Below are 20,598 nucleotides of genomic sequence, written 5' to 3' on the forward strand. Positions count from 1 at the left end.
GCTGGTCCAGTGTTCCACGGCCGGAACGAAAACCACACTGCTCCTCCTGAAGCCGAGGTTCGACTATCGGCCGGACTCTCCTCTCCAATACCCTGGCGTAGGCCTTACCAGGGAGGCTGAGGAGTGTGATCGCCCTGTAGTTGGCCCCTGTTTGTTGAGTTATTAAATTGCTCATTTGTTTAAATTTCAATCAACAAACCCAACAAAACATCACCAATAAAAGTAAATAGCACAATAAGATGTTTGGCATTGCTGCTCAAACCACAAATGCATTTTTCTTACAAGTTTGGCACCATTTTAAGCAAATCAACAGGCTCTCCAATAGTATAAAATTTTGTTCCAAGGAGCATTGTTACAGCAAATAATCACCCAAACAAAACTTTTCTTACTTTTTCTGTCAAGTTTATGTAACATACCCATGTTTTTTGCAAGGATTATTGTGAGACAACTTAATTTGAACATTTGTAATTATTTTTGAACTTGTGCAGCCACTTGGCCTTGATGAAATTATTGGCTCTTCGGGTTAAAGTGCAGAAATCAACTGCTTAAATCAAACAAGCATCAGTTTTACCAGGATAAACCTTTCTTTAAAGAGTTTAATAAGAACATTTAAAAACAATTCAGATCCGTTTTAAGACGGTTGATTAATAAACAATTTTTTGGATTGTTTGGATTTTTTTTTTTTTCAATCAACTAAAAATCCATCATCAAACTGTCAAATTCGTACTTTTCCCTCGGGTGTCTTGTCTCTTGTGTTTTTCAGGAAGTGAGCATCCAGTTTGTGATCTCCGGCCTCCTCCATGTTTATCAGCGAATGATTGATCGTGAAGAAGATACACGTCTGTTTGTGACGCATCCTGGGGAGCTTGTTGGTCAGCTCGCTGTCTTAACCGGAGAGCCCCTCACTTTTACGGTCCGGGCCCAGCGAGACTGCAGCTTCCTCTCCATTTCCAAAACCCACTTCTACGAGTGAGTCACGTGTTTGTAATAATTCGTAGAACATGTTCTCAATTTGTTCTGAAATCTGCACTTTAATAAAATGCTTTAATTTGACCATTTCTTTCTTTCTTTAATTCTTTAGGATAATGCGTGTGGAGCCAAAAGTAGTCCTAAATGTTGCTCACACCGTGTCGAGGCGGATGTCCTCTTTTATCAGACAGATAGACTTTGCACTCGATTGGATGGCCGTGGAGGCTGGCAGGGCTGTTTACAGGTATTCAAATATTTGCCATTTACATTAACATTGTCTACATTAATGAGTAGACCAAGTTGAAATTCACAAATAGAAGTTAATGATTGAGCTAATTAAACAAAATTAGATTAGATTACTAAACTAAACTAAATTAAAGCTATCCTTTTTTTCTTTTTCTAGGCAGGGGGAAAAATCAGACAGCACCTTTATAGTGCTGAGTGGTCGACTGCGCTCTGTGATCATGAAGAAGGATGGCAAAAAGGAGCTGATAGGAGAGTATGGCCGTGGTGACCTGATTGGAGTGGTAAGAAATTATGCGGAAATAAACGTTCATATGGAAAATTAGGGTAAATGTTTTTCTTCATAAAGACGACAAACATTCAGATTTCCCACCATGCACAGGAGAATCGATGATGCAATGGGCCATACAACTGTCTGTACTTTATTTATTTAATTTTTAACCATGTCCTGTCTGGCATAGTACCGCTCAGAATTGTTGTCTGAGTGCCAAGAAGAAGTCCAACAGATTTACTTTCACAAGTGGAGCATTACAGCTAATGCTTTAAAGCTCTGCTTGATATTTATAAAAGAAACTGTATTAGAAACTGCTTTGGGATTATTTAAGTTGTTACGGACACAGAGACAGAAACGAAAAGGTTAAAATAAGAAGCACAAAAGAGAGAGAGGTGGAGCAAAAAGGAAAAAGGGAGAGAAGGAGAACAAAATGGAGGAAAGAAAAAAGGATGAAGAGATTACAAGATAACACCCTGCTTGCTTCTACACTTGCAGAAACATACATATTAACTGCTTTTTTACCGAAAAGTGCACGGTACTTATGAATGCAAGATGTACAGGTCCTTCTCAAAATATTAGCATATTGTGATAAAGTTCATTATTTTCCATAATGTCATGATGAAAATTTAACATTCATATATTTTAGATTCATTGCACACTAACTGAAATATTTCAGGTCTTTTATTGTCTTAATACAGATGATTTTGGCATACAGCTCATGAAAACCCAAAATTCCTATCTCACAAAATTAGCATATTTCATCCGACCAATAAAAGAAAAGTGTTTTTAATACAAAAAACGTCAACCTTCAAATAATCATGTACAGTTATGCACTCAATACTTGGTCGGGAATCCTTTGGCAGAAATGACTGCTTCAATGCGGCGTGGCATGGAGGCAATCAGCCTGTGGCACTGCTAAGGTCTTATGGAGGCCCAGGATGCTTCGATAGCGGCCTTTAGCTCATCCAGAGTGTTGGGTCTTGAGTCTCTCAACGTTCTCTTCACAATATCCCACAGATTCTCTATGGGGTTCAGGTCAGGAGAGTTGTCAGGCCAATTGAGCACAGTGATACCATGGTCAGTAAACCATTTACCAGTGGTTTTGGCACTGTGAGCAGGTGCCAGGTCGTGCTGAAAAATGAAATCTTCATCTCCATAAAGCTTTTCAGCAGATGGAAGCATGAAGTGCTCCAAAATCTCCTGATAGCTACCTGCATTGACCCTGCCCTTGATAAAACACAGTGGACCAACACCAGCAGCTGACACGGCACCCCAGACCATCACTGACTGTGGGTACTTGACACTGGACTTCTGGCATTTTGGCATTTCCTTCTCCCCAGTCTTCCTCCAGACTCTGGCACCTTGATTTCCGAATGACATGCAGAATTTGCTTTCATCCGAAAAAAGTACTTTGGACCACTGAGCAACAGTCCAGTGCTGCTTCTCTGTAGCCCAGGTCAGGCGCTTCTGCCGCTGTTTCTGGTTCAAAAGTGGCTTGACCTGGGGAATGCGGCACCTGTAGCCCATTTCCTGCACACGCCTGTGCACGGTGGCTCTGGATGTTTCTACTCCAGACTCAGTCCACTGCTTCCGCAGGTCCCCCAAGGTCTGGAATCGGCCCTTCTCCACAATCTTCCTCAGGGTCCGGTCACCTCTTCTCGTTGTGCAGCGTTTTCTGCCACACTTTTTCCTTCCCACAGACTTCCCACTGAGGTGCCTTGATACAGCAATCTGGGAACAGCCTATTTGTTCAGAAATTTCTTTCTGTGTCTTACCCTCTTGTTTGAGGGTGTCAATAGTGGCCTTCTGGACAGCAGTCAGGTCGGCAGTCTTACCATGATTGGGGTTTTGAGTGATGAACCAGGCTGGGAGTTTTAAAGGCCTCAGGAATCTTTTGCAGGTGTTTAGAGTTAACACGTTGATTCAGATGATTAGGTTCATAGCTCGTTTAGAGACCCTTTTAAGGACATGCTAATTTTGTGAGATAGGAATTTCGGGTTTTCATGAGCTGTATGCCAAAATAATCTGTATTAAGACAATAAAAGACCTGAAATATTTCAGTTAGTGTGCAATGAATCTAAAATATATGAATGTTAAATTTTCATCATTACATTATGGAAAATAATGAACTTTATCACAATATGCTAATATTTTGAGAAGGACCTGTATCTAGTGGTAAATGCGGCTCAATATATAACATTTGTGTATCTGTTAACACCTGAATCTAAACACCTGTGGGTCTGAGTGTGAGCGTGCTTGTATATACAAGGTTTCTCCATTAAAAATATGCAATAGCAAGTGTGAGGAGCCACAGACCTGCCCCCCTGGACCCGGGTACGGAGCAGATCTGAGCCATAGACATCCAAAGACCCCCAAAGCACAGGAACCTCAGGAGAACCATCGCTGGGATTACCATAGCACTCAAAGAGAAGAGCAGGGGAGAATCCCAGGGGAAACAACACCCAGCAGCCATGGTGCAGAAGCCCCAGGGAGTTGCAGCAACGAGCCCACAGGCCCCGCCGGCAGCCGTCCACGCCAGAGCAGATCCAGCCATGGAGTCAGAGACCCGAGACACCAGGACATATCACTCAAGCAGAGGCCCGACGGACCCCAGGGGTCCAGGCCCCGGCAAGCAGCCACCATGAGTAAGCCGACACACACCAAAGCTCCCAGCCCCGGACACCGAGAACCACAAGTACACCAGCGGGCAGAGATACCAACCACCGGCAGGTAGTGTGGCGGGGAGGAAATAGGCCCCACATTTGATGGGAGGCCTAAACTGATCCAGGAGAAGGAGCAGTCCAAGACCCAGCCTTACACAAAAAAAAAGTCACTTACAGTCATGATCACACATTCCCACCCCCATGCGTACACATAAAAACACTCACACCCTCGCACCCAATGTAAGGACAAACAACAAAGGACGTCCTACACTCACTCACAGTCCCCATTCATACTCTCTACTCCCAGGTCCAGGTGCTGATACCCCATAGGGGCAACCGGGCCCCAGACCTAGGAGGTGGTCCCCTTTCCTCTGGGGGTGGAGACAGGTAGACCGCCCCCACACCAGCCCAGACTAGTGCCAGCACTGCCTGAACCCGAGCTTAACCCCCCGCCCCAACCCCAGTCCCCAACGAACCCCATCCTCATCCGGAGAAGGGGCCATGAACAAAAGAGGGGTCTACCCGGTCCAAACGGGCCTGTCAATCAGAGCCGCCACATGATGAAATAGTCCCAACCCCCTAATGAATTCCAATCTCAACCCCATGAGCCCCCCACTCCCCATGAACCCCAAAATGAATTTCCCCAGAGGGTCACCCCCAGCCAGGACACAGATATTGAACACATGCCCCTGAACCCAAACACCATGAATCCCTTCCCCACAGAGGCACACCCCCATAAAATTTTTCCATAACACTGAAAATTGGGTCTTTCAGCCTGAAACTGATGTTTAATAAGTCTATACCCTCCAGCCTTGTGAAATGTTATTGGAAGTGTTGACCTGTTTGCAAAAGAGGAGTGAAGTATTAATAGTAGGTGTGCCTGTAAATGTGGCATCTGAGATTCTGTAGAATAACAATTATTTCTTAATGTGGGATTTTCTTCCACTAAATAAATATGCTAAAGTAAAAAGTTAGATTTTTTTTTGTTATGAGATTACTAGATCTTTTTACTTGACATATTTTAGCAGAGATGCCAATGGGCGCTGTGCAATTGATCAAAAAGAATGCCGCAAAGGCATGACCTTTTAGAAGAAAAAAAGATATATATGAATTTAAAAATACCTGTAAAACATTCAAGACTGCTAGATTTATTTAAAAAATAATTAAAATCAACTTATTTTACTCACTTTTCTAAAACTCAGGTTCTACACACTTTAAGTCAGTGTTGCTTGCCAAACTGTTAGATGAATGTGGGAAGTTATCCTTAAAACAAGGTTTACATTTATTTTTATAAAAAATTTGACAGGCATCTCTGAAAAGTAAAAAAAATATTTATACCCTTTTCAATAATCAATGGAAATGGTTTTATTTTCATTACAGCAATGAAACCTTTTTATAATGTCTGATCAGCTTATTAAAGCTTTACAATCCACAGATTCAAGTTGTGTTCTTTATGGCTAAATATCTAGATTGTATGTTAATACCAGTGCTGTATATAGTTTAACACCTGGACTACTTTTCTAAAGTTAAGCCCCTTAGTTACCATCACCTGCCCCCTTACTTGCTGCTGTGACGGGTCTCTGCCACAGTGCTTCTAATAATACATGGGTGGATGGATGCTATGGTTACTGCTACTTGGAGGTGGAAAGCTGTCATTGCAGCTGTTGTGGTAAGTCAAAATAAGGATGCCATGGAAGTGTCTAACGCTGGAAGACATATTTAGCCTCACTGTATTGACGTCAGCTCTTGATAAAATCATGACTACTCATTTATAGCTCCTTTTTTCACCTCTGATCTTTGAAATTTCACACTGCGCTATCACAATGCTCATTAACAGCCATAGGATGTTTAAAAGGTGGAACTGATTCATATCTTAAAGGAGATTAATAGTGTTTTATTCTTTCTGTGGTATCTATAAAACTTTGTTTAAAATACCATAGGCACCTCTCTAACTTTGTTATTGTGTAGGCCAGTTGTAGACCATTGCCCAAATAGGTGACCTGTCCAAGCGTCTTGTACATGATGAGATGGTATCAACACTGGATAACCAGGAAAACTTAAGCACATCTAGATATTCTATTAGCTGTGGCATTTCTGTAAATATGAAATAGTTGTTTAAAGGGGTTTCTTTGAGGTCATTGTTGCAGCAACAAACAAATAGTGAAGTTTATATTGATCACCGCAAGCAGTGCCGGGTTGACTGGGTTAGATACAGACTCATACAAGCAAGGTAGCCTATGATGTACAGAGCGTTCCACAGTTTTTGGTAAAGATGTTCACAAAGCCTTCAAATGCATTTATCTTTAATTGCTATGCAGTTTACTATTGTTCTCTAACAGTGAGTTTTACCATCCAGGTTTATTTTTCATGTGTCTTTAAAGTAATGTACTTTTTTGTTTTTGCATGAAATGAAGTGCACTGTACCATAGTAGCTCTTGTAGACTTTTTAGATATTAGGGTCTAATTTTATTGCTGTTTGGTTTCTACAAAATGACCTTAGGTGTTAGTTTTGGCTAGGCTAGTAGTTAGAAAGCTGCATGTACAGAGAAGTTCTTGCAGTGTGAGCTTAGAGGAAAAAACCCTTCCTTAAAGAGAAAACCTTCATAAAATTAACTCTTTATTTGCCAGACATGCCTGCTTTTATTCACTGTTGCTTATTAATATGGAGCTGGAAGAGATTAAACATTTATGTTGAGCTTAGTTGCTTTTTGAAAGGTTTATTTTTTTTGGCAGAGTTTAATGTTTAAAGACAGAGTGAATCCTTTTTTGTTTATTTTGAGCACTAACAAACTGGATTTAAAAAAAGATTTTTTTACAGTAATCAAGAGAACATGTCCTGTTTCTGGGTAGCTTCTAATTTCACAGTGCATTCAGATTGGCTGTAAAGCTTTACTCAACAAGACATCAGGATCGATCTTTTAAGTACAAGACTAAACTTTCATTAGGCCTCCATGCTGTTAAAAAGGGAACACAATACTGTTGCTGAAAATTAACCTACATTTTCCAGACTCTTCTCTTTGTTTACTATTACACAGTTTCCCTATCAGGGGATATTTTTAACACCTCAGCTGTTAGACATATACAGGGGTTGGACAATGAAACTGAAACACCTGGTTTTAGACCACAATAATTTATTAGTATGGTGTAGGACCTCCTTTTGCGGCCAATACAGCGTCAATTCGTCTTGGGAATGACATATACAAGTCCTGCACAGTGGTCAGAGCGATTTTAAGCCATTCTTCTTGCAGGATAGTGGCCAGGTCACTACGTGATACTGGTGGAGGAAAACGTTTCCTGACTCGCTCCTCCAAAACACCCCAAAGTGGCTCAATAATATTTAGATCTGGTGACTGTGCAGGCCATGGGAGATGTTCAACTTCACTTTTATGTTCATCAAACCAATCTTTCACCAGTGTTGCTGTGTGTATTGGTGCATTGTCATCCTGATACACGGCACCGCCTTCAGGATACAATGTTTGAACCATTGGATGCACATGGTCCTCAAGAATGGTTCGGTAGTCCTTGGCAGTGACGCGCCCATCTAGCACAAGTATTGGGCCAAGGGAATGCCATGATATGGCAGCCCAAACCATCACTGATCCACCCCCATGCTTCACTCTGGGCATGCAACAGTCTGGGTGGTACGCTTCTTTGGGGCTTCTCCACACCGTAACTCTCCCGAATGTGGGGAAAACAGTAAAGGTGGACTCATCAGAGAACAATACATGTTTCACATTGTCCATAGCCCAAGATTTGCGCTCCTTGCCCCATTGAAACTGATGTTTGGCATTGGCATGAGTGACCAAAGGTTTGGCTATAGCAGCCCGGCCGTGTAGCTGACCCTGTGGAGCTCCTGACGGACAGCTCTGGTGGAAACAGGAGAGTTGAGGTGCACATTTAATTCTGCCGTGATTTGGGCAGCCGTGGTTTTATGTTATTTGGATACAATCCGGGTTAGCACCCGAACATCCCTTTCAGACAGCTTCCTCTTGCGTCCACAGTTAATCCTGTTGGATGTGGTTCGTCCTTCTTGGTGGTATGCTGACATTACCCTGGATACCGTGGCTCTTGATACATCACAAAGACTTGCTGTCTTGGTCACACATGCGGCAGCAAGACGTGCACCAACAATTTGTCCTCTTTTGAGCTCTGGTATGTCACCCATAATGTTGTGTGCATTTCAATATTTTGAGCAAAACTGTGCTCTTACCCTGCTAATTGAACCTTCACTCTCTGCTCTTACTGGTGCAATGTGCAATCAATGAAGACTGGCTACCAGGCTGGTCCAATTTAGCCATGAAACCTCCCACACTAAAATGACAGGTGTTTCAGTTTCATTGTCCAACCCCTGTACATCAGGTTGGTTAGAGTGCCTCCTACTGGCCAACTGCATTATACTTATTTATGCATGAATGCATGACACTATAATATCTTACCAAATATTCAGTCCAAGCAAATTTTTGTGATTGCACTGTTGTACACACTGATACTAGGATGCCAGTTTTTGCTGATGAAAAATCTTGTAATGCATAATACACATATAACTCGAAGAATAATTTTTTTTCTAACTGAGTAGCTCATTTAATGAGCAACACATGTCTTTGCAGGTGGAGGCCTTGACCCGCCAGAACAGAGCCACAACTGTGCACGCTGTTCGAGATTCAGAACTGGCCAAGTTACCGGAGGGGGCGCTCAACTCCATCAAGAGGAGGTTCCCACAGGTACTCTTGATCTAAACTGTAGTTTAGGTCCAAATTCTGTTAGAAAATATAGATAGATAGACATAGAAGTATATTTCTGGACTTTCTTAAAAAAAAAACTGATTATAAAATGTTTGAATCTCATAGGTTGTCACTAGGCTGATCCATTTGCTCGGTCAGAAGATTCTTCAGCAGGTTAATGTTCCTCTTTCAGGTGTGTGCTTTGTCTGTAATGTTCCTTTCTTATTACAGTACATCAGTGGGCATGCTGGCTGTTTTTTGTGCTTGGATACTGTTGAGTTGTGTCCGTGCTTTTGCTTATATCAAATAACCTTTATCAATCCTGTGATGTGTTCAGGTCGTAGCTTGGCACTTCACACTCCAGGAAGCAAGTGGGATGCAGGGAATCAAGCCTCGAACCTCTCCACTGTGACCGTTCTGCCTGTATCAGAAGAAGTGCCTTTGACCACCTTCACCTTGGAGCTGCAGCATGCCCTCCTTGCTATAGGTAAACAAGAGGTCACATTAACATGATGTTTACATTTTACTCCTACGTCTTTCCATGTAAGGATCCTTCTGAAGTATTTCTTAAAAATGCCTATGCCGTCTATCACTTTTACAAACAGATTAGAATGAATACTGGTTGATAAATGAAAACAAAGCCTAAAAGAGGAAGACACAGAGTCAGTCAGCCTGGAAAGATCATCCATGTCAGCAGCTTTATGTTGATGATTCACTTGAAGCGGAAGACCGTGGTTGTTCTTGTGATCAGTAGTGCTAAAAGGTTGCTATGTGAAAAATTAGCACATAAATAACAAGGAACCACTTAGTTAAAGAGATTTCAAAAATACATAGCCAAGGCATTGAAACATGGTTAGGTAGGATTACAGTAAATATGCTGTTATAATGTAATGGTTCAACTTTTCTCTGTTAGTGACATTTACCTGCTTATACTGTTTTTCAGCTGCAACCGAGCATGTCAGGACAGGTCTGATCTGCTCAGTCCGATGCTCTGTATGTGACATAAGACTGGCTAATTTCCTTTAAAGGATTTTGTTTTACTACAATTAGCTTTTAAGCCTTTAAAGAATTGAAATCAAAAGGGCAACGCTCTGGGTGATGTGTAAGAGTGTACATAAATAGCCGAGGGTTTTATCTGCTGACCTGAATTTCCCCGCTGAGGGACAATTATGTCTAGTCTAGTCTAGTCTAGTGCATTATATTCTATTTTATTCTATTCTGTTCTGTTCTATTTAGTGTTTTGAATAAAAACAGTCTTTAAAAGTAATTGGCAAACCATTGATCTGAAGGGTTTTAAGAAAACGATCGTAGGTATTTGAGCAACACGAACAGATTTACAGTAGATCTCAAAATTGTTTTAGCAGGGGTCCGTAGACTTTTGGTCTCCACTGTAAAAGTTATTTTGAGAAGAGATCAATTGAGTAAATGTAATTTGATCTCATGCAGGACCAACTCTTCTTCTGACGAGTGACATTATCAAACAGAGGCTTGGAGCTGCAGCTCTGGATAGGTATGTTTTTTTTGTAAAAACTAAAGTTTATGTGAGAGGTTCAAGTTTACATTTATTATGTTTTATGCTGTCCCAGAGTATACCTTTAGATATAAAAACATAAAACATTTCCTTTCGTACCCCCGTTTCTCTTTCAGTTATGTTTAAGCTTGTTTTATCGGTACAAGAGAAAAATGGATCTGCTCTAATAGACTCTCTTTGTCTTTAGTGTTCACGAGTACCGCCTCTCCAGCTGGCTGGGCCAACAAGAAGACCTCCATCGCATCGTTCTTTATCAGACTGACTACACGTTAACCCCGTGGACTCAGCGGTGCATCCGTCAGGCTGACTGCATCATTATTGTGGGACTTGGGGAGCAGGACCCTGCTGTTGGGGAGGTGAGATGGAAAGAGTGGGCTGTTAATGGAGAGAAGATGGAGGTGAAGTTTTTAAATAGTTGTTTTTATCAGTAGTTATGTATCCAAACTAAATGATATGTTAGTTCTGTCATTTATAGGTAATTTATTTTACATTTTTGCAACAAGAACTACTTCAAAATAGCAGTTAGTAATCCGATATTAACTGAAAGCATAAGAGCTAATAGATATTTTTCAGGGTTTTGAGAGAACCACTTCAAAGGCAGTAATATTGTATAGTCTACATTGATAGCTAGGCAGACCTCCAGAATCAAATTCATCCCTCTCATAAAGTGGAAAGCGTCTGATCTACAATGATGCAGGACATCGTGCGGAAATTGTAACCAATTTTGTCAACTTGATCTGAACCTAGGCAGAATGATTACTATAATCTTACTTCATTTTTCTGCAAGCTGTGCACCACATAATCAAAGCTGTTTTAAGTGCAAAGGTTGGTTATGACAATTTTTTTATTTCTACAAAATTGCTCTTTTTGTAGAAGCTAGACTCAAGGATTATTAGTTTTTTTTTTTTTTTTAGCTGTGATTGAATGTTTTGAAGTAGCAGTGACACATTTTGTAAAAGTACATAGACTGCAGTTCAATGCATTGGACGCTTCTTGATCCTCCTCTGTTTGTTCGGCAACCTCATGGTGTCAGCTTTTTGAAATTGCTGCACATTACTTAAAAAAAATCTAAATAGAATTATCAGTTCTACCATGGATGACTGTCTAATGTGACACGAAGGCCACTTATAAATATTATTCAGTCGAATCAGATTGTGGCCCCCATGTTTAACCATTTAATGCCTGAATCGGCTCAGGGTGACTTGTGTTTGACCCTTTAGCATACTTGACAAATGAGCAAATGATAGATCGATGCTGTGAAAGAGAGTCTAGGTCTTGAGGTGCATGCATGGCTGATGAAATAGAGGTAGTCTCCTCTTCAGGGGAGCAGAAAAGGAATGTGCCCTTGTTAACCTGGAAGTGGAAGAAGAAACTAAAGGATGGATCAATATTTACCCAAACTCAGAATAGGTCACATCCTTGGCTTTATTTGGAAACACATTCTCTACAAAAAATCACATCCTGCTTCTAACTGTCTTCAACAGAGGCAGAAAGGGGTTATTTACTAATAATCTGACCTGACCCTTGTCTTATTTTCTTTAATCAGAATGCTCATTAAGGGGTTAATTACATAAAAAATCGTGCTCCAACGAAACCTTTCATTTTGTTCTTACTGCTCAGCCATCCAAGTTCTGGACTGCAATACTGCAGTCTTACAAAAGTATTCACACCCTTTGAACATTTTTGCATTTTACAATGAAAAGCTTCTCTGTATTGTGTTGTAATTGTATGTAAAAGACCAACACAAATTGGCCCATAGTCATGAAAGAGAAAAAAAAAAAGTTGCATGGTTTTTGTTAACATTTTGTAGAAATAAAAATCAGAAGATGTGGCATGCATGTGTGTTTTAGAGAGCTACCTTTTGCTGCAATTAAAGCTGCAAGTCTTTTGGGCAATGTCTCTACCAGCTCTTCATGAGTAATTTTTATAAAATAGCCTAAGCCAGTCAGACTGGATGGAGAAACCTCTATAAAGTCTTGCACACATTCTCAATTGGATTTAGGTCTGGACTTTGACTAAGCCCTTCTAACTGAATGAATATGCCTTGATCTAAACTGTCCCACTGTAGCTTTAGCCGTATGCTTAGGATCATCGTCCTGCTGTCAAGTCTCAGTTCTTCTGGAACCTCTAAAAGCTTTTTCTTCTATGATTACTTGCATTTAGTTCCATCCATTATCTCATCAACTCTGACCAGCTTCCCTTTTTCTGGTAAAGAAAAGCATCCCCACAGCAGGATGCTGCCACCTCCACTTTGAATGGTAAAGATGGCACGTTCAGGGTGACAAGAAATGTCAGTTTTCCGCCACACACCATGTTGTCTAGGTGGGCCACAAAGTAAAATTTTGGTCTCATCTGAAAGTGACCAGTGGCTGTTTTTATGATTAATACACTCCATTCCCCACTCCTCAATTCAGTTTGAAGTACATATATTGGTATGTTTGCACTTTCACCATACTTTGTTTTTGCAGATGAAAAGAGTATAGTGCAACCTTGATGAAGGATAAGCAGGTTGATTGATAACCAACCTCTGATGCTGTCACATAACAGATGTTCTTACACTCCTTAGATTAAGGTAGATCTATTTATTAATTGGTTGCACTGAAATTTATTGAGGAGTTTTTAAAGAAAAAGGACTTAAAATAAGTACAGAACCACACTTTTTCTTGTAAAAAACATGGGAGGCCATATGCAGTGCTGGTCTGTTAAATAAGATCCCAATAAAATACACTGGAGTTTTAGGTTTTAACATGGTAAAATGTGAAAACGTTTATATTTTTTGCAAGCTGCTATGTTCCTATTTGGCCTAAAAAGCTATTGGAAATTAGTTGTGCACTTCTTATGTTCATTCTGGGTCCATTTTACTTTGTGGAGGATTGCAAAGACCAGGGCCCGTATTCACAAAGAATCCTAAGGCTAAAAGTAGCTTCCAGTGACGTCAAAATTAGTCTAGAGGAAATGTTAAGAGAAGTGAGGAGGACTTTTAGTGAGCCTAAGAGTGTCTTAAGCAGAGATGGTGGAAAGACAGAGAGAACGAAGATATTCTCCAAACAATGAATAACAGCGAATTAATAAAACACTACCGGCTGGACCGCTCAGGGATCCACCCCCTTAACAGTCAAATAAATGAGCACATAAACTTCGATAACAATCATACAATTATTAATACAGAGATAAGATAAACTTTATCATCCCCCTAGGATGAAATTAAATAGTTTCAGTGGCAGGACAGATTAAATGTGCACCTTTTTGTAAGGTAATAAATAATAGAAACAATCATGAAAAACCATGAATAAAAAGTGAAAACAATTACAAACAATATCGTACAGAATTATTTTAATATTTACAGACTGTAAAATACTTTCAAAAAATTGGAAAAACTCAAAAAAAGATATATAAAGTCTAGACAAGATGCTGTACAATGATCTAAGCACTATATACATAGAAGGAAGATGTAAATGAGGTGAATAAGTATTTGCTGTATTGTACATGATGATGTCAGCAGCCTAAGCCTAAATGGACGCTCCCCGTCTGTGGAGAAGTTCTCTGGTGTGCCGCTATCTCCTCTGCACCTTCTTATCGCAGCAGGAACCAGAGCTGCTCACATTCCAAGCTGGTGCTGAAAGCAGAGGGAACGATGTATTCATCTGCTCAGGAATGCCTGTTTGTTCGCACCGTGATCCCAGGACCAAATCTGCCAATGGGGTCAACCACACCTCCGCACTAAGATAGGAAGTTCTGTCATCTCTATGCTTGGAGTCGCTCTCAGCAGCTAGGAGTCCTTGCCAAGACTTTTTAGGCTAAGGTAGGAGCTCTCTGAGAGGACTCTGAGAATCTTTGTGAATACGGGCCCTGGAGTTTATCACAGTATGAGAGGCAGGCCACACCCTGGACACCCCAGTCGAACTCTGAGGGTGAAAGCAGCAAAACATCAAGCCTAAGTCAGTTTAGAAGATCAGAAAAGTCTGTCAACTGAAACACGTGTGGCTTTGGCCTGAGGAGAGAAACTACAGCATCCAGGGATTATCTCTGCAGGCAAAGTGATCCTTTGAATTCATTCTTTATTAATTCCTTATTACCTTTTATTATTTCTAACAATTTACAAGTAGAAACGCTACTATTTGTGCCTATTTAAATCTGACGCCGCTCCCTATTCTGTACAGGTTTTCAGAACTTTTTTTCACCAAGTGCTCGAAGTATTCATAATTCCATCTGTGCCAGCATCAAGCAGGAACACGTGTCAAATGTAAAATGTTCTGAAACATCTGTGCTCGATGCCTCTCTTCCCCAGCTGGAGCGTATGTTAGAAGGAAGTGCAGTGCGGGCCCAGAAGCAGCTGGTGTTGTTGCACCGAGAAGATGGCCCTCCTCCCCAAGGGACCGTGAACTGGCTGAACATGCGAAGCTGGATCTCCAGGCACCTCCACCTCTCTTGTCCTAGAAGAGTCTTCTCTAAAAGGAGCCTTCCCAAGCTGGTTGGAATACTTCATCTATCAAAGCACATTACGTAGTCCAATATTGGCTCAACCGCATTTAGATTGAACTTTTCATGTTTTCTGCCGTATCATACGCTATCCATTCCCTTTTTCAACTTTCACTCATTCTCTTAACTTTCATTACTTTGCATTTGTTCAGTTGGAGCTGTACCAACGAGTGTTTGAGAAGCCTGCAGACCGCCACTCTGACTTCTCCCGTCTGGCTCGGATTCTCACGGGTAATGCCATCGCTCTTGTCCTCGGAGGAGGAGGGGCCAGGTAAACTTATTTCATAACGGGTCTTGTTACACAAACAAATAGCAATCTATGTCATGTTTTGTTTTCTCCCTCTCCAAATCAGGGGTTGCTCCCAGGTGGGGATTATGAGAGCGCTCTGTGAGGCCGGTATCCCGGTGGACCTGATTGGTGGGACTTCGATTGGATCCCTAATGGGGGCCCTGTATGCTGAGGACCGCAGCCTGAGCCGCATGAGGATTAGAGCTAGAGAATGGGCAATGGTGAGACTAATCTACATGCTGTCGATGAGCCAAGCTTCATCAGTCACGCAATACAATCTAAAGGATTTCAGACAGTTACAACTGTCTGAGTTGTCTGTCCTACAGACAAGTAAGACTGTCAGTGTGGAAAGTGAATGTATGTAAATATTTCTGTCGTTTGATAAAATAATCTCTTTCACTGTTACAGTACTGGCCACATTTTGTTTCACCTCCGGGCAAGATTTGTCGGAGTCCAACTTTTAACTTGAATACATTTATTTAGTGGAAAAAATAATCCTAAACTAATACAATTATTTTTAAAATAGACTCTATGATGGCCCAGTCATTGGCACACCTGCTCCTGATACTTTGAACAACCATTTTCTGCCATTAGGACAGAACATAGTCTCCTCCTATTACATGTCATCTGTTGGTAGCAAACAGAAAACAGAATCTTTGATTTTTCCTCTTTACACAGTCTCTCCACATGCAACCTTTAGATGTGTCCCTGGTCCAAGGCTTTTAAATCAAATGGTTGACTTATCTTCTTGGTGTGCAGACAGGTCCTTCAGAGTCCTGCTAATGACTCATTTATTTGATTTTGGTGGAATGAAGCAGATATAAATCTTAAAGTTGCCGAAATCCAACCCTTGAGGACTGGAGTTTGACACCTGTGCTCTAGATCACCCAGAGTCCTGGATCATCTCTGTTTTCTTTAGCTCTATAGGATTTAGGTCTTGGGACTAAGATAGCCATGGAAGAAGAGTGAACCATGTCTTTGTTGGTTTGCCACCAAATGCCCACAGTATCACAGATCCTCCTCCATACCTACCAGGGGGCATGAGGCTCTTTTGCACACATTCATCCTTTGTTTAAAACCTGTCCCACCTAAAGCTTAAAGCTGAATTTTAGTCTCATCTGACCAAAACATGCACATCTAGTCAAAGTCCCAGTAGAGTTTAGCAAAAGGCTTTTTTTCTGGCATCGCTTCCAAACAACCAGTTGGGAGTGCATGGTGTTTAATGGTTGTTATGGACACTTAGTGAATCTAAGATACAAACATTTTTACCTTCCTTTCCATCCTGCTTACTCTGCATGGTGGGAACAAAAACATGTCCTCATATAGCCATGAAGCTAAGGGCTAAAAACAAAAGGGTCTCTGTGTTTTGTAATATTTATCCACACATGAAACAGAAAATTAAGTGATTGCTTGGCATATTTTCACCAGCGATTTTGGTTATCAAAATACAGGGGTTGGACAGTGAAACTGAAACACTTGGTTTTAGATCACAATAATTTATTAGTATGGTGTAGGGCCTCCTTTTGTGGCCAATACAGCGTCAATTCGTCTTGGGAATGACATATATAAGTCCTGCACAGTGGTCAGAGGGATTTTAAGCCATTCTTCTTGCAGGATAGTGGCCAGGTCACTACGTGATACTGGTGGAGGAAAACGTTTCCTGACTCGCTCCTCCAAAACACCCCAAAGTGGCTCAATAATATTTAGATCTGGTGACTGTGCAGGCCATGGGAGATGTTCAACTTCACTTTCATGTTCATCAAACCAATCTTTCACCAGTCTTGCTGTGTGTATTGGTGCATTGTCATCCTGATACACGGCACCGCCTCCAGGATACAATGTTTGAACCATTGGATGCACATGGTCCTCAAGAATGGTTCGGTAGTCCTTGGCAGTGACGCGCCCATCTAGCACAAGTATTGGGCCAAGGGAATGCCATGATATGGCAGCCCAAACCATCACTGATCCACCCCCATGCTTCACTCTGGGCATGCAACAGTCTGGGTGGTACGCTTCTTTGGGTCTTCTCCACACCGTAACTCTCCCGGATGTGGGGAAAACAGTAAAGGTGGACTCATCAGAGAACAATACATGTTTCACATTGTCCACAGCCCAAGATTTGCGCTCCTTGCCCCATTGAAACCGACGTTTGGCATTGGCATGAGTGACCAAAGGTTTGGCTATAGACCCTGTGGAGCTCCCGACGGACAGTTCTGGTGGAAACAGGAGAGTTGAGGTGCACATTTAATTCTGCCTTGATTTGGGCAGCCGTGGTTTTATGTTTTTTGGATACAATCCGGGTTAGCACCCAAACATCCCTTTCAGACAGATTCCTCTTGCGTCCACAGTTAATCCTGTTGGATGTGGTTCGTCCTTCTTGGTGGTATGCTGACATTACCCTGGATACCGTGGCTCTTGATACATCACAAAGACTTGCTGTCTTGGTCACAGATGCGCCAGCAAGACGTGCACCAACAATTTGTCCTCTTTTGAACTCTGGTATGTCACCCATAATGTTGTGTGCATTTCAATATTTTGAGCAAAACTGTGCTCTTACCCTGCTAGTTGAACTTTCACACTATGCTCTTACTGGTGCAATGTGCAATCAATGAAGACTGGCTACCAGGCTGGTCCAATTTAGCCATGAAACCTCCCACACTAAAATGACAAGTGTTTCAGTTTCATTGTCCAACCCCTGTATATGCACTCAAATTAAAGTTTGGGTTTTTTGAAAATCATCAGTATGCTTTTTCAATAAGATGGATTTACACAATGTGTATTTTTTACACATCAGGGGTCCAACAAACCAGCATTAAATAGCATTTTTGACTTTATTACCTACGTCCTGCTCACTGTTTATGACATATTACAAATTTTAAGCAAGTCAGCTGAGGCACAGCAGTCGAGCGTTCTTTGTACTGCCTTAAAGAAACAGGCATATATTTAAGCTATTTTGAGTTTTTTCTTTTTTTTTAACCAGAATGACATCAAAAACCTAAATGGTTTGAATGTTTTAGGAACTTTTATCTGATTACCAGTTTAAGACCTTATTTAAGCCTCTTAAACATTTTAAATCATCTTTGCTGCAGGCCGCTGACTAATAATCTTCAAACCTCTTGTTCAGATAAGAACTGAAGTCTTTAAAGACCTGAGTTGTAGAAATCCTCCTCCACAGTTCTGTTTTGACGTCATAAACCTTGCTGTGCAGATTAATTGATGTAAAATCGGTTGTTTGTACATATAGCTGAATATAGTTCTCACTCCTTGCAACTATTCAATTGTTGCAAAGGTCCCATTTGTATCTTTTACCGCTTAACTGTTAATTATGCTTTAAATTTAGGAAAGCAGATACTGTCATTACTTAATGGAAAATATGTCTTTTACTGCCAAAAGGAAATGACCTCAACCTTGAAGAAGGCTTTGGATTTCACGTATCCTGTCTCCTCCATGTTCTCTGGTGCTGGGTTTAACTCGAGCATTAGCAATGTGTTTCAAAGCAAACAGATTGAGGTGAGCTAAATAAGAGCAACAGTCAATAAAAAGGGAAGCATTGGAGTGGCGGCTTCAGAAGATGAATATTCTCGCCTCTCATGTTGACTTTTACCTTTCTGATTATCTTTTTATCTAACATTTTACAAATACAGGACCTTTGGATCCCATACTTTAACATTACAACTGACATCAGTGCTTCAGCCATGAGAGTACACACTGATGGTAAGTGTTGAGTTTGTGTGCTCGAGTTTCTCTTTCTCCTATTTTCTTGTGTTTCATTTTTAGGAATTAGTTAGGTCTACTCTGCTTGAAGAGTTGGGTAAATCAAAAATCCAGAAAATGTTTTTTTGTATATGTCTTTTTTTGTATAAATTATTATTTCTTCATAAAACCATAAAGAAAATGACTGCTATCTTACCCAACATGCCATTTTAACCTAAGATTGGGATGTTCTTTACATCTCTTACTGTCCTCGCTGTGCACAGTGACAAGATAAACCTGGATCCTTGGCCAGTCTTGTATGTCACAGTTTTAGTTATTTTTTCTAAAACAATTTCAATTATTTCTCTAATTGTAGATGCGGGCAGGTGCAAGCAAGTAGCTGCTTACTTTAAGCACTCTAAATTTAAAAAAATGCTTGTTTTGTTTTTTTGCTAAAAGATTGTAGCACTGGTAATTTTGTGCAAAAATATTTTTCCTCTACTTTGAATAGTTTATTGCTTGAATAAATGTACTCAGAATAAAATATATGTGTGTTTACTAACTTTCCGATTTTTTTTCAGTGTAAAATTATGTTATTTGAATCAGTGATTATTTAATGTTGATGCTTGTTACACATGTCCACCAGGAGAGTCAATAAATGTAGAGGGCCCTGTATGTAGTTATTAATATAAATTTCCTGTTTGCTGTTTTAGGTTCTCTGTGGCGCTACGTTCGAGCCAGCATGTCTCTATCAGGATATCTGCCTCCTCTCTGTGACCCCAAAGATGGACATTTACTGATGGATGGAGGCTACATCAACAACCTGCCTGGTCTGTTAACCTCACTGTTTCAGTTATAATTGTATTACAGATGTTCTTTCTGTACCTCAATATGTGCAGCTGTGGGGATTTATAAATATTTTATAATCCTGTAATTGTTTTTTTTTTTTCTTTTGGGTTATTTTCATTTTTTTCTTTTCAGCCGATGTGGCGCGCTCCATGGGGGCCAAGGTGGTGATCGCTATTGACGTGGGCAGCCGGGATGAAACCAACCTCACTAATTATGGCGATTCGCTCTCCGGCTGGTGGGTGCTATGGAAACGCCTCAACCCCTTGGCAGAGAAAGTGAAGGTGATGAACTGATTAATGAATAAAAACCCAACAAACTGTTGGAGGAGGTTTAAAAAATTAATAATAAAGCAAGTCTCTGAATAACAATGAGGATTTTGCGGAGGTGTTTTCTGTTTGATCCTTAAGTTGATTTCAACAGGTGCTGAACATGGCGGAGATCCAGACCCGGCTGGCTTACGTATGCTGCGTGAGGCACCTGGAGTCTGTTAAAAACAGCGACTACTGCGAGTATATCAGGCCCCCAATCGACAGATATCGGACTCTGGAGTTTGGCAAGTTTGATGAGATAGCTGTAAGTTTGAGACACTTAATCTTAATCTTAAAATTGTCTGGCTTTCTATGATACATTCTTTCAGATCAGTGAATATTTGTGTGTTGTAGGAAGTGGGCTACCAGCATGGCAAGACCGTGTTTGATGTGTGGAGGCGGAGTGGCGTAGTGGAGAAAATGATGAAAGACAGGCACCAAGAAGAGACCCATAACACCCAATGCAAGAGCAATGTGAGCATGGAGAAGTGATAAATATAGGTGACACACATTAAATGTGTGAAAAATTAGTTCTTACTTGGAGCAGTGAAGGTTAAGGTTCTAGACCACAACAAGGCA

At 40.9% G+C, this 20,598-nt stretch overlaps 1 protein-coding gene across 3 annotated transcripts in view; it reads left to right on the forward strand.

Moving 5' to 3' along the window:
• The window catches only part of pnpla7a (patatin-like phospholipase domain containing 7a), a 37,122-nt gene that overhangs the window by 9,216 nt on the left and 7,308 nt on the right, over nucleotides 1-20,598 (forward strand). For all 3 annotated transcript variants that reach the window (XM_047373017.1, XM_047373019.1, XM_047373018.1), the window contains exons 17-33: nucleotides 764-969; nucleotides 1,082-1,213; nucleotides 1,373-1,496; nucleotides 8,757-8,870; nucleotides 8,997-9,063; nucleotides 9,208-9,357; nucleotides 10,317-10,380; nucleotides 10,589-10,757; nucleotides 14,690-14,872; nucleotides 15,033-15,151; nucleotides 15,234-15,390; nucleotides 18,563-18,679; nucleotides 18,814-18,883; nucleotides 19,576-19,692; nucleotides 19,844-19,992; nucleotides 20,132-20,284; nucleotides 20,374-20,493. In XM_047373017.1, coding sequence (XP_047228973.1) covers nucleotides 764-969; nucleotides 1,082-1,213; nucleotides 1,373-1,496; nucleotides 8,757-8,870; nucleotides 8,997-9,063; nucleotides 9,208-9,357; nucleotides 10,317-10,380; nucleotides 10,589-10,757; nucleotides 14,690-14,872; nucleotides 15,033-15,151; nucleotides 15,234-15,390; nucleotides 18,563-18,679; nucleotides 18,814-18,883; nucleotides 19,576-19,692; nucleotides 19,844-19,992; nucleotides 20,132-20,284; nucleotides 20,374-20,493 — 2,211 coding nt within the window. The remainder of the gene's footprint in view (nucleotides 1-763; nucleotides 970-1,081; nucleotides 1,214-1,372; nucleotides 1,497-8,756; nucleotides 8,871-8,996; nucleotides 9,064-9,207; nucleotides 9,358-10,316; nucleotides 10,381-10,588; nucleotides 10,758-14,689; nucleotides 14,873-15,032; nucleotides 15,152-15,233; nucleotides 15,391-18,562; nucleotides 18,680-18,813; nucleotides 18,884-19,575; nucleotides 19,693-19,843; nucleotides 19,993-20,131; nucleotides 20,285-20,373; nucleotides 20,494-20,598) is intronic.

Source organism: Girardinichthys multiradiatus, chromosome 8 (genome assembly GCF_021462225.1).
Source record: "Girardinichthys multiradiatus isolate DD_20200921_A chromosome 8, DD_fGirMul_XY1, whole genome shotgun sequence".
Lineage (NCBI taxonomy): Eukaryota > Metazoa > Chordata > Actinopteri > Cyprinodontiformes > Goodeidae > Girardinichthys > Girardinichthys multiradiatus.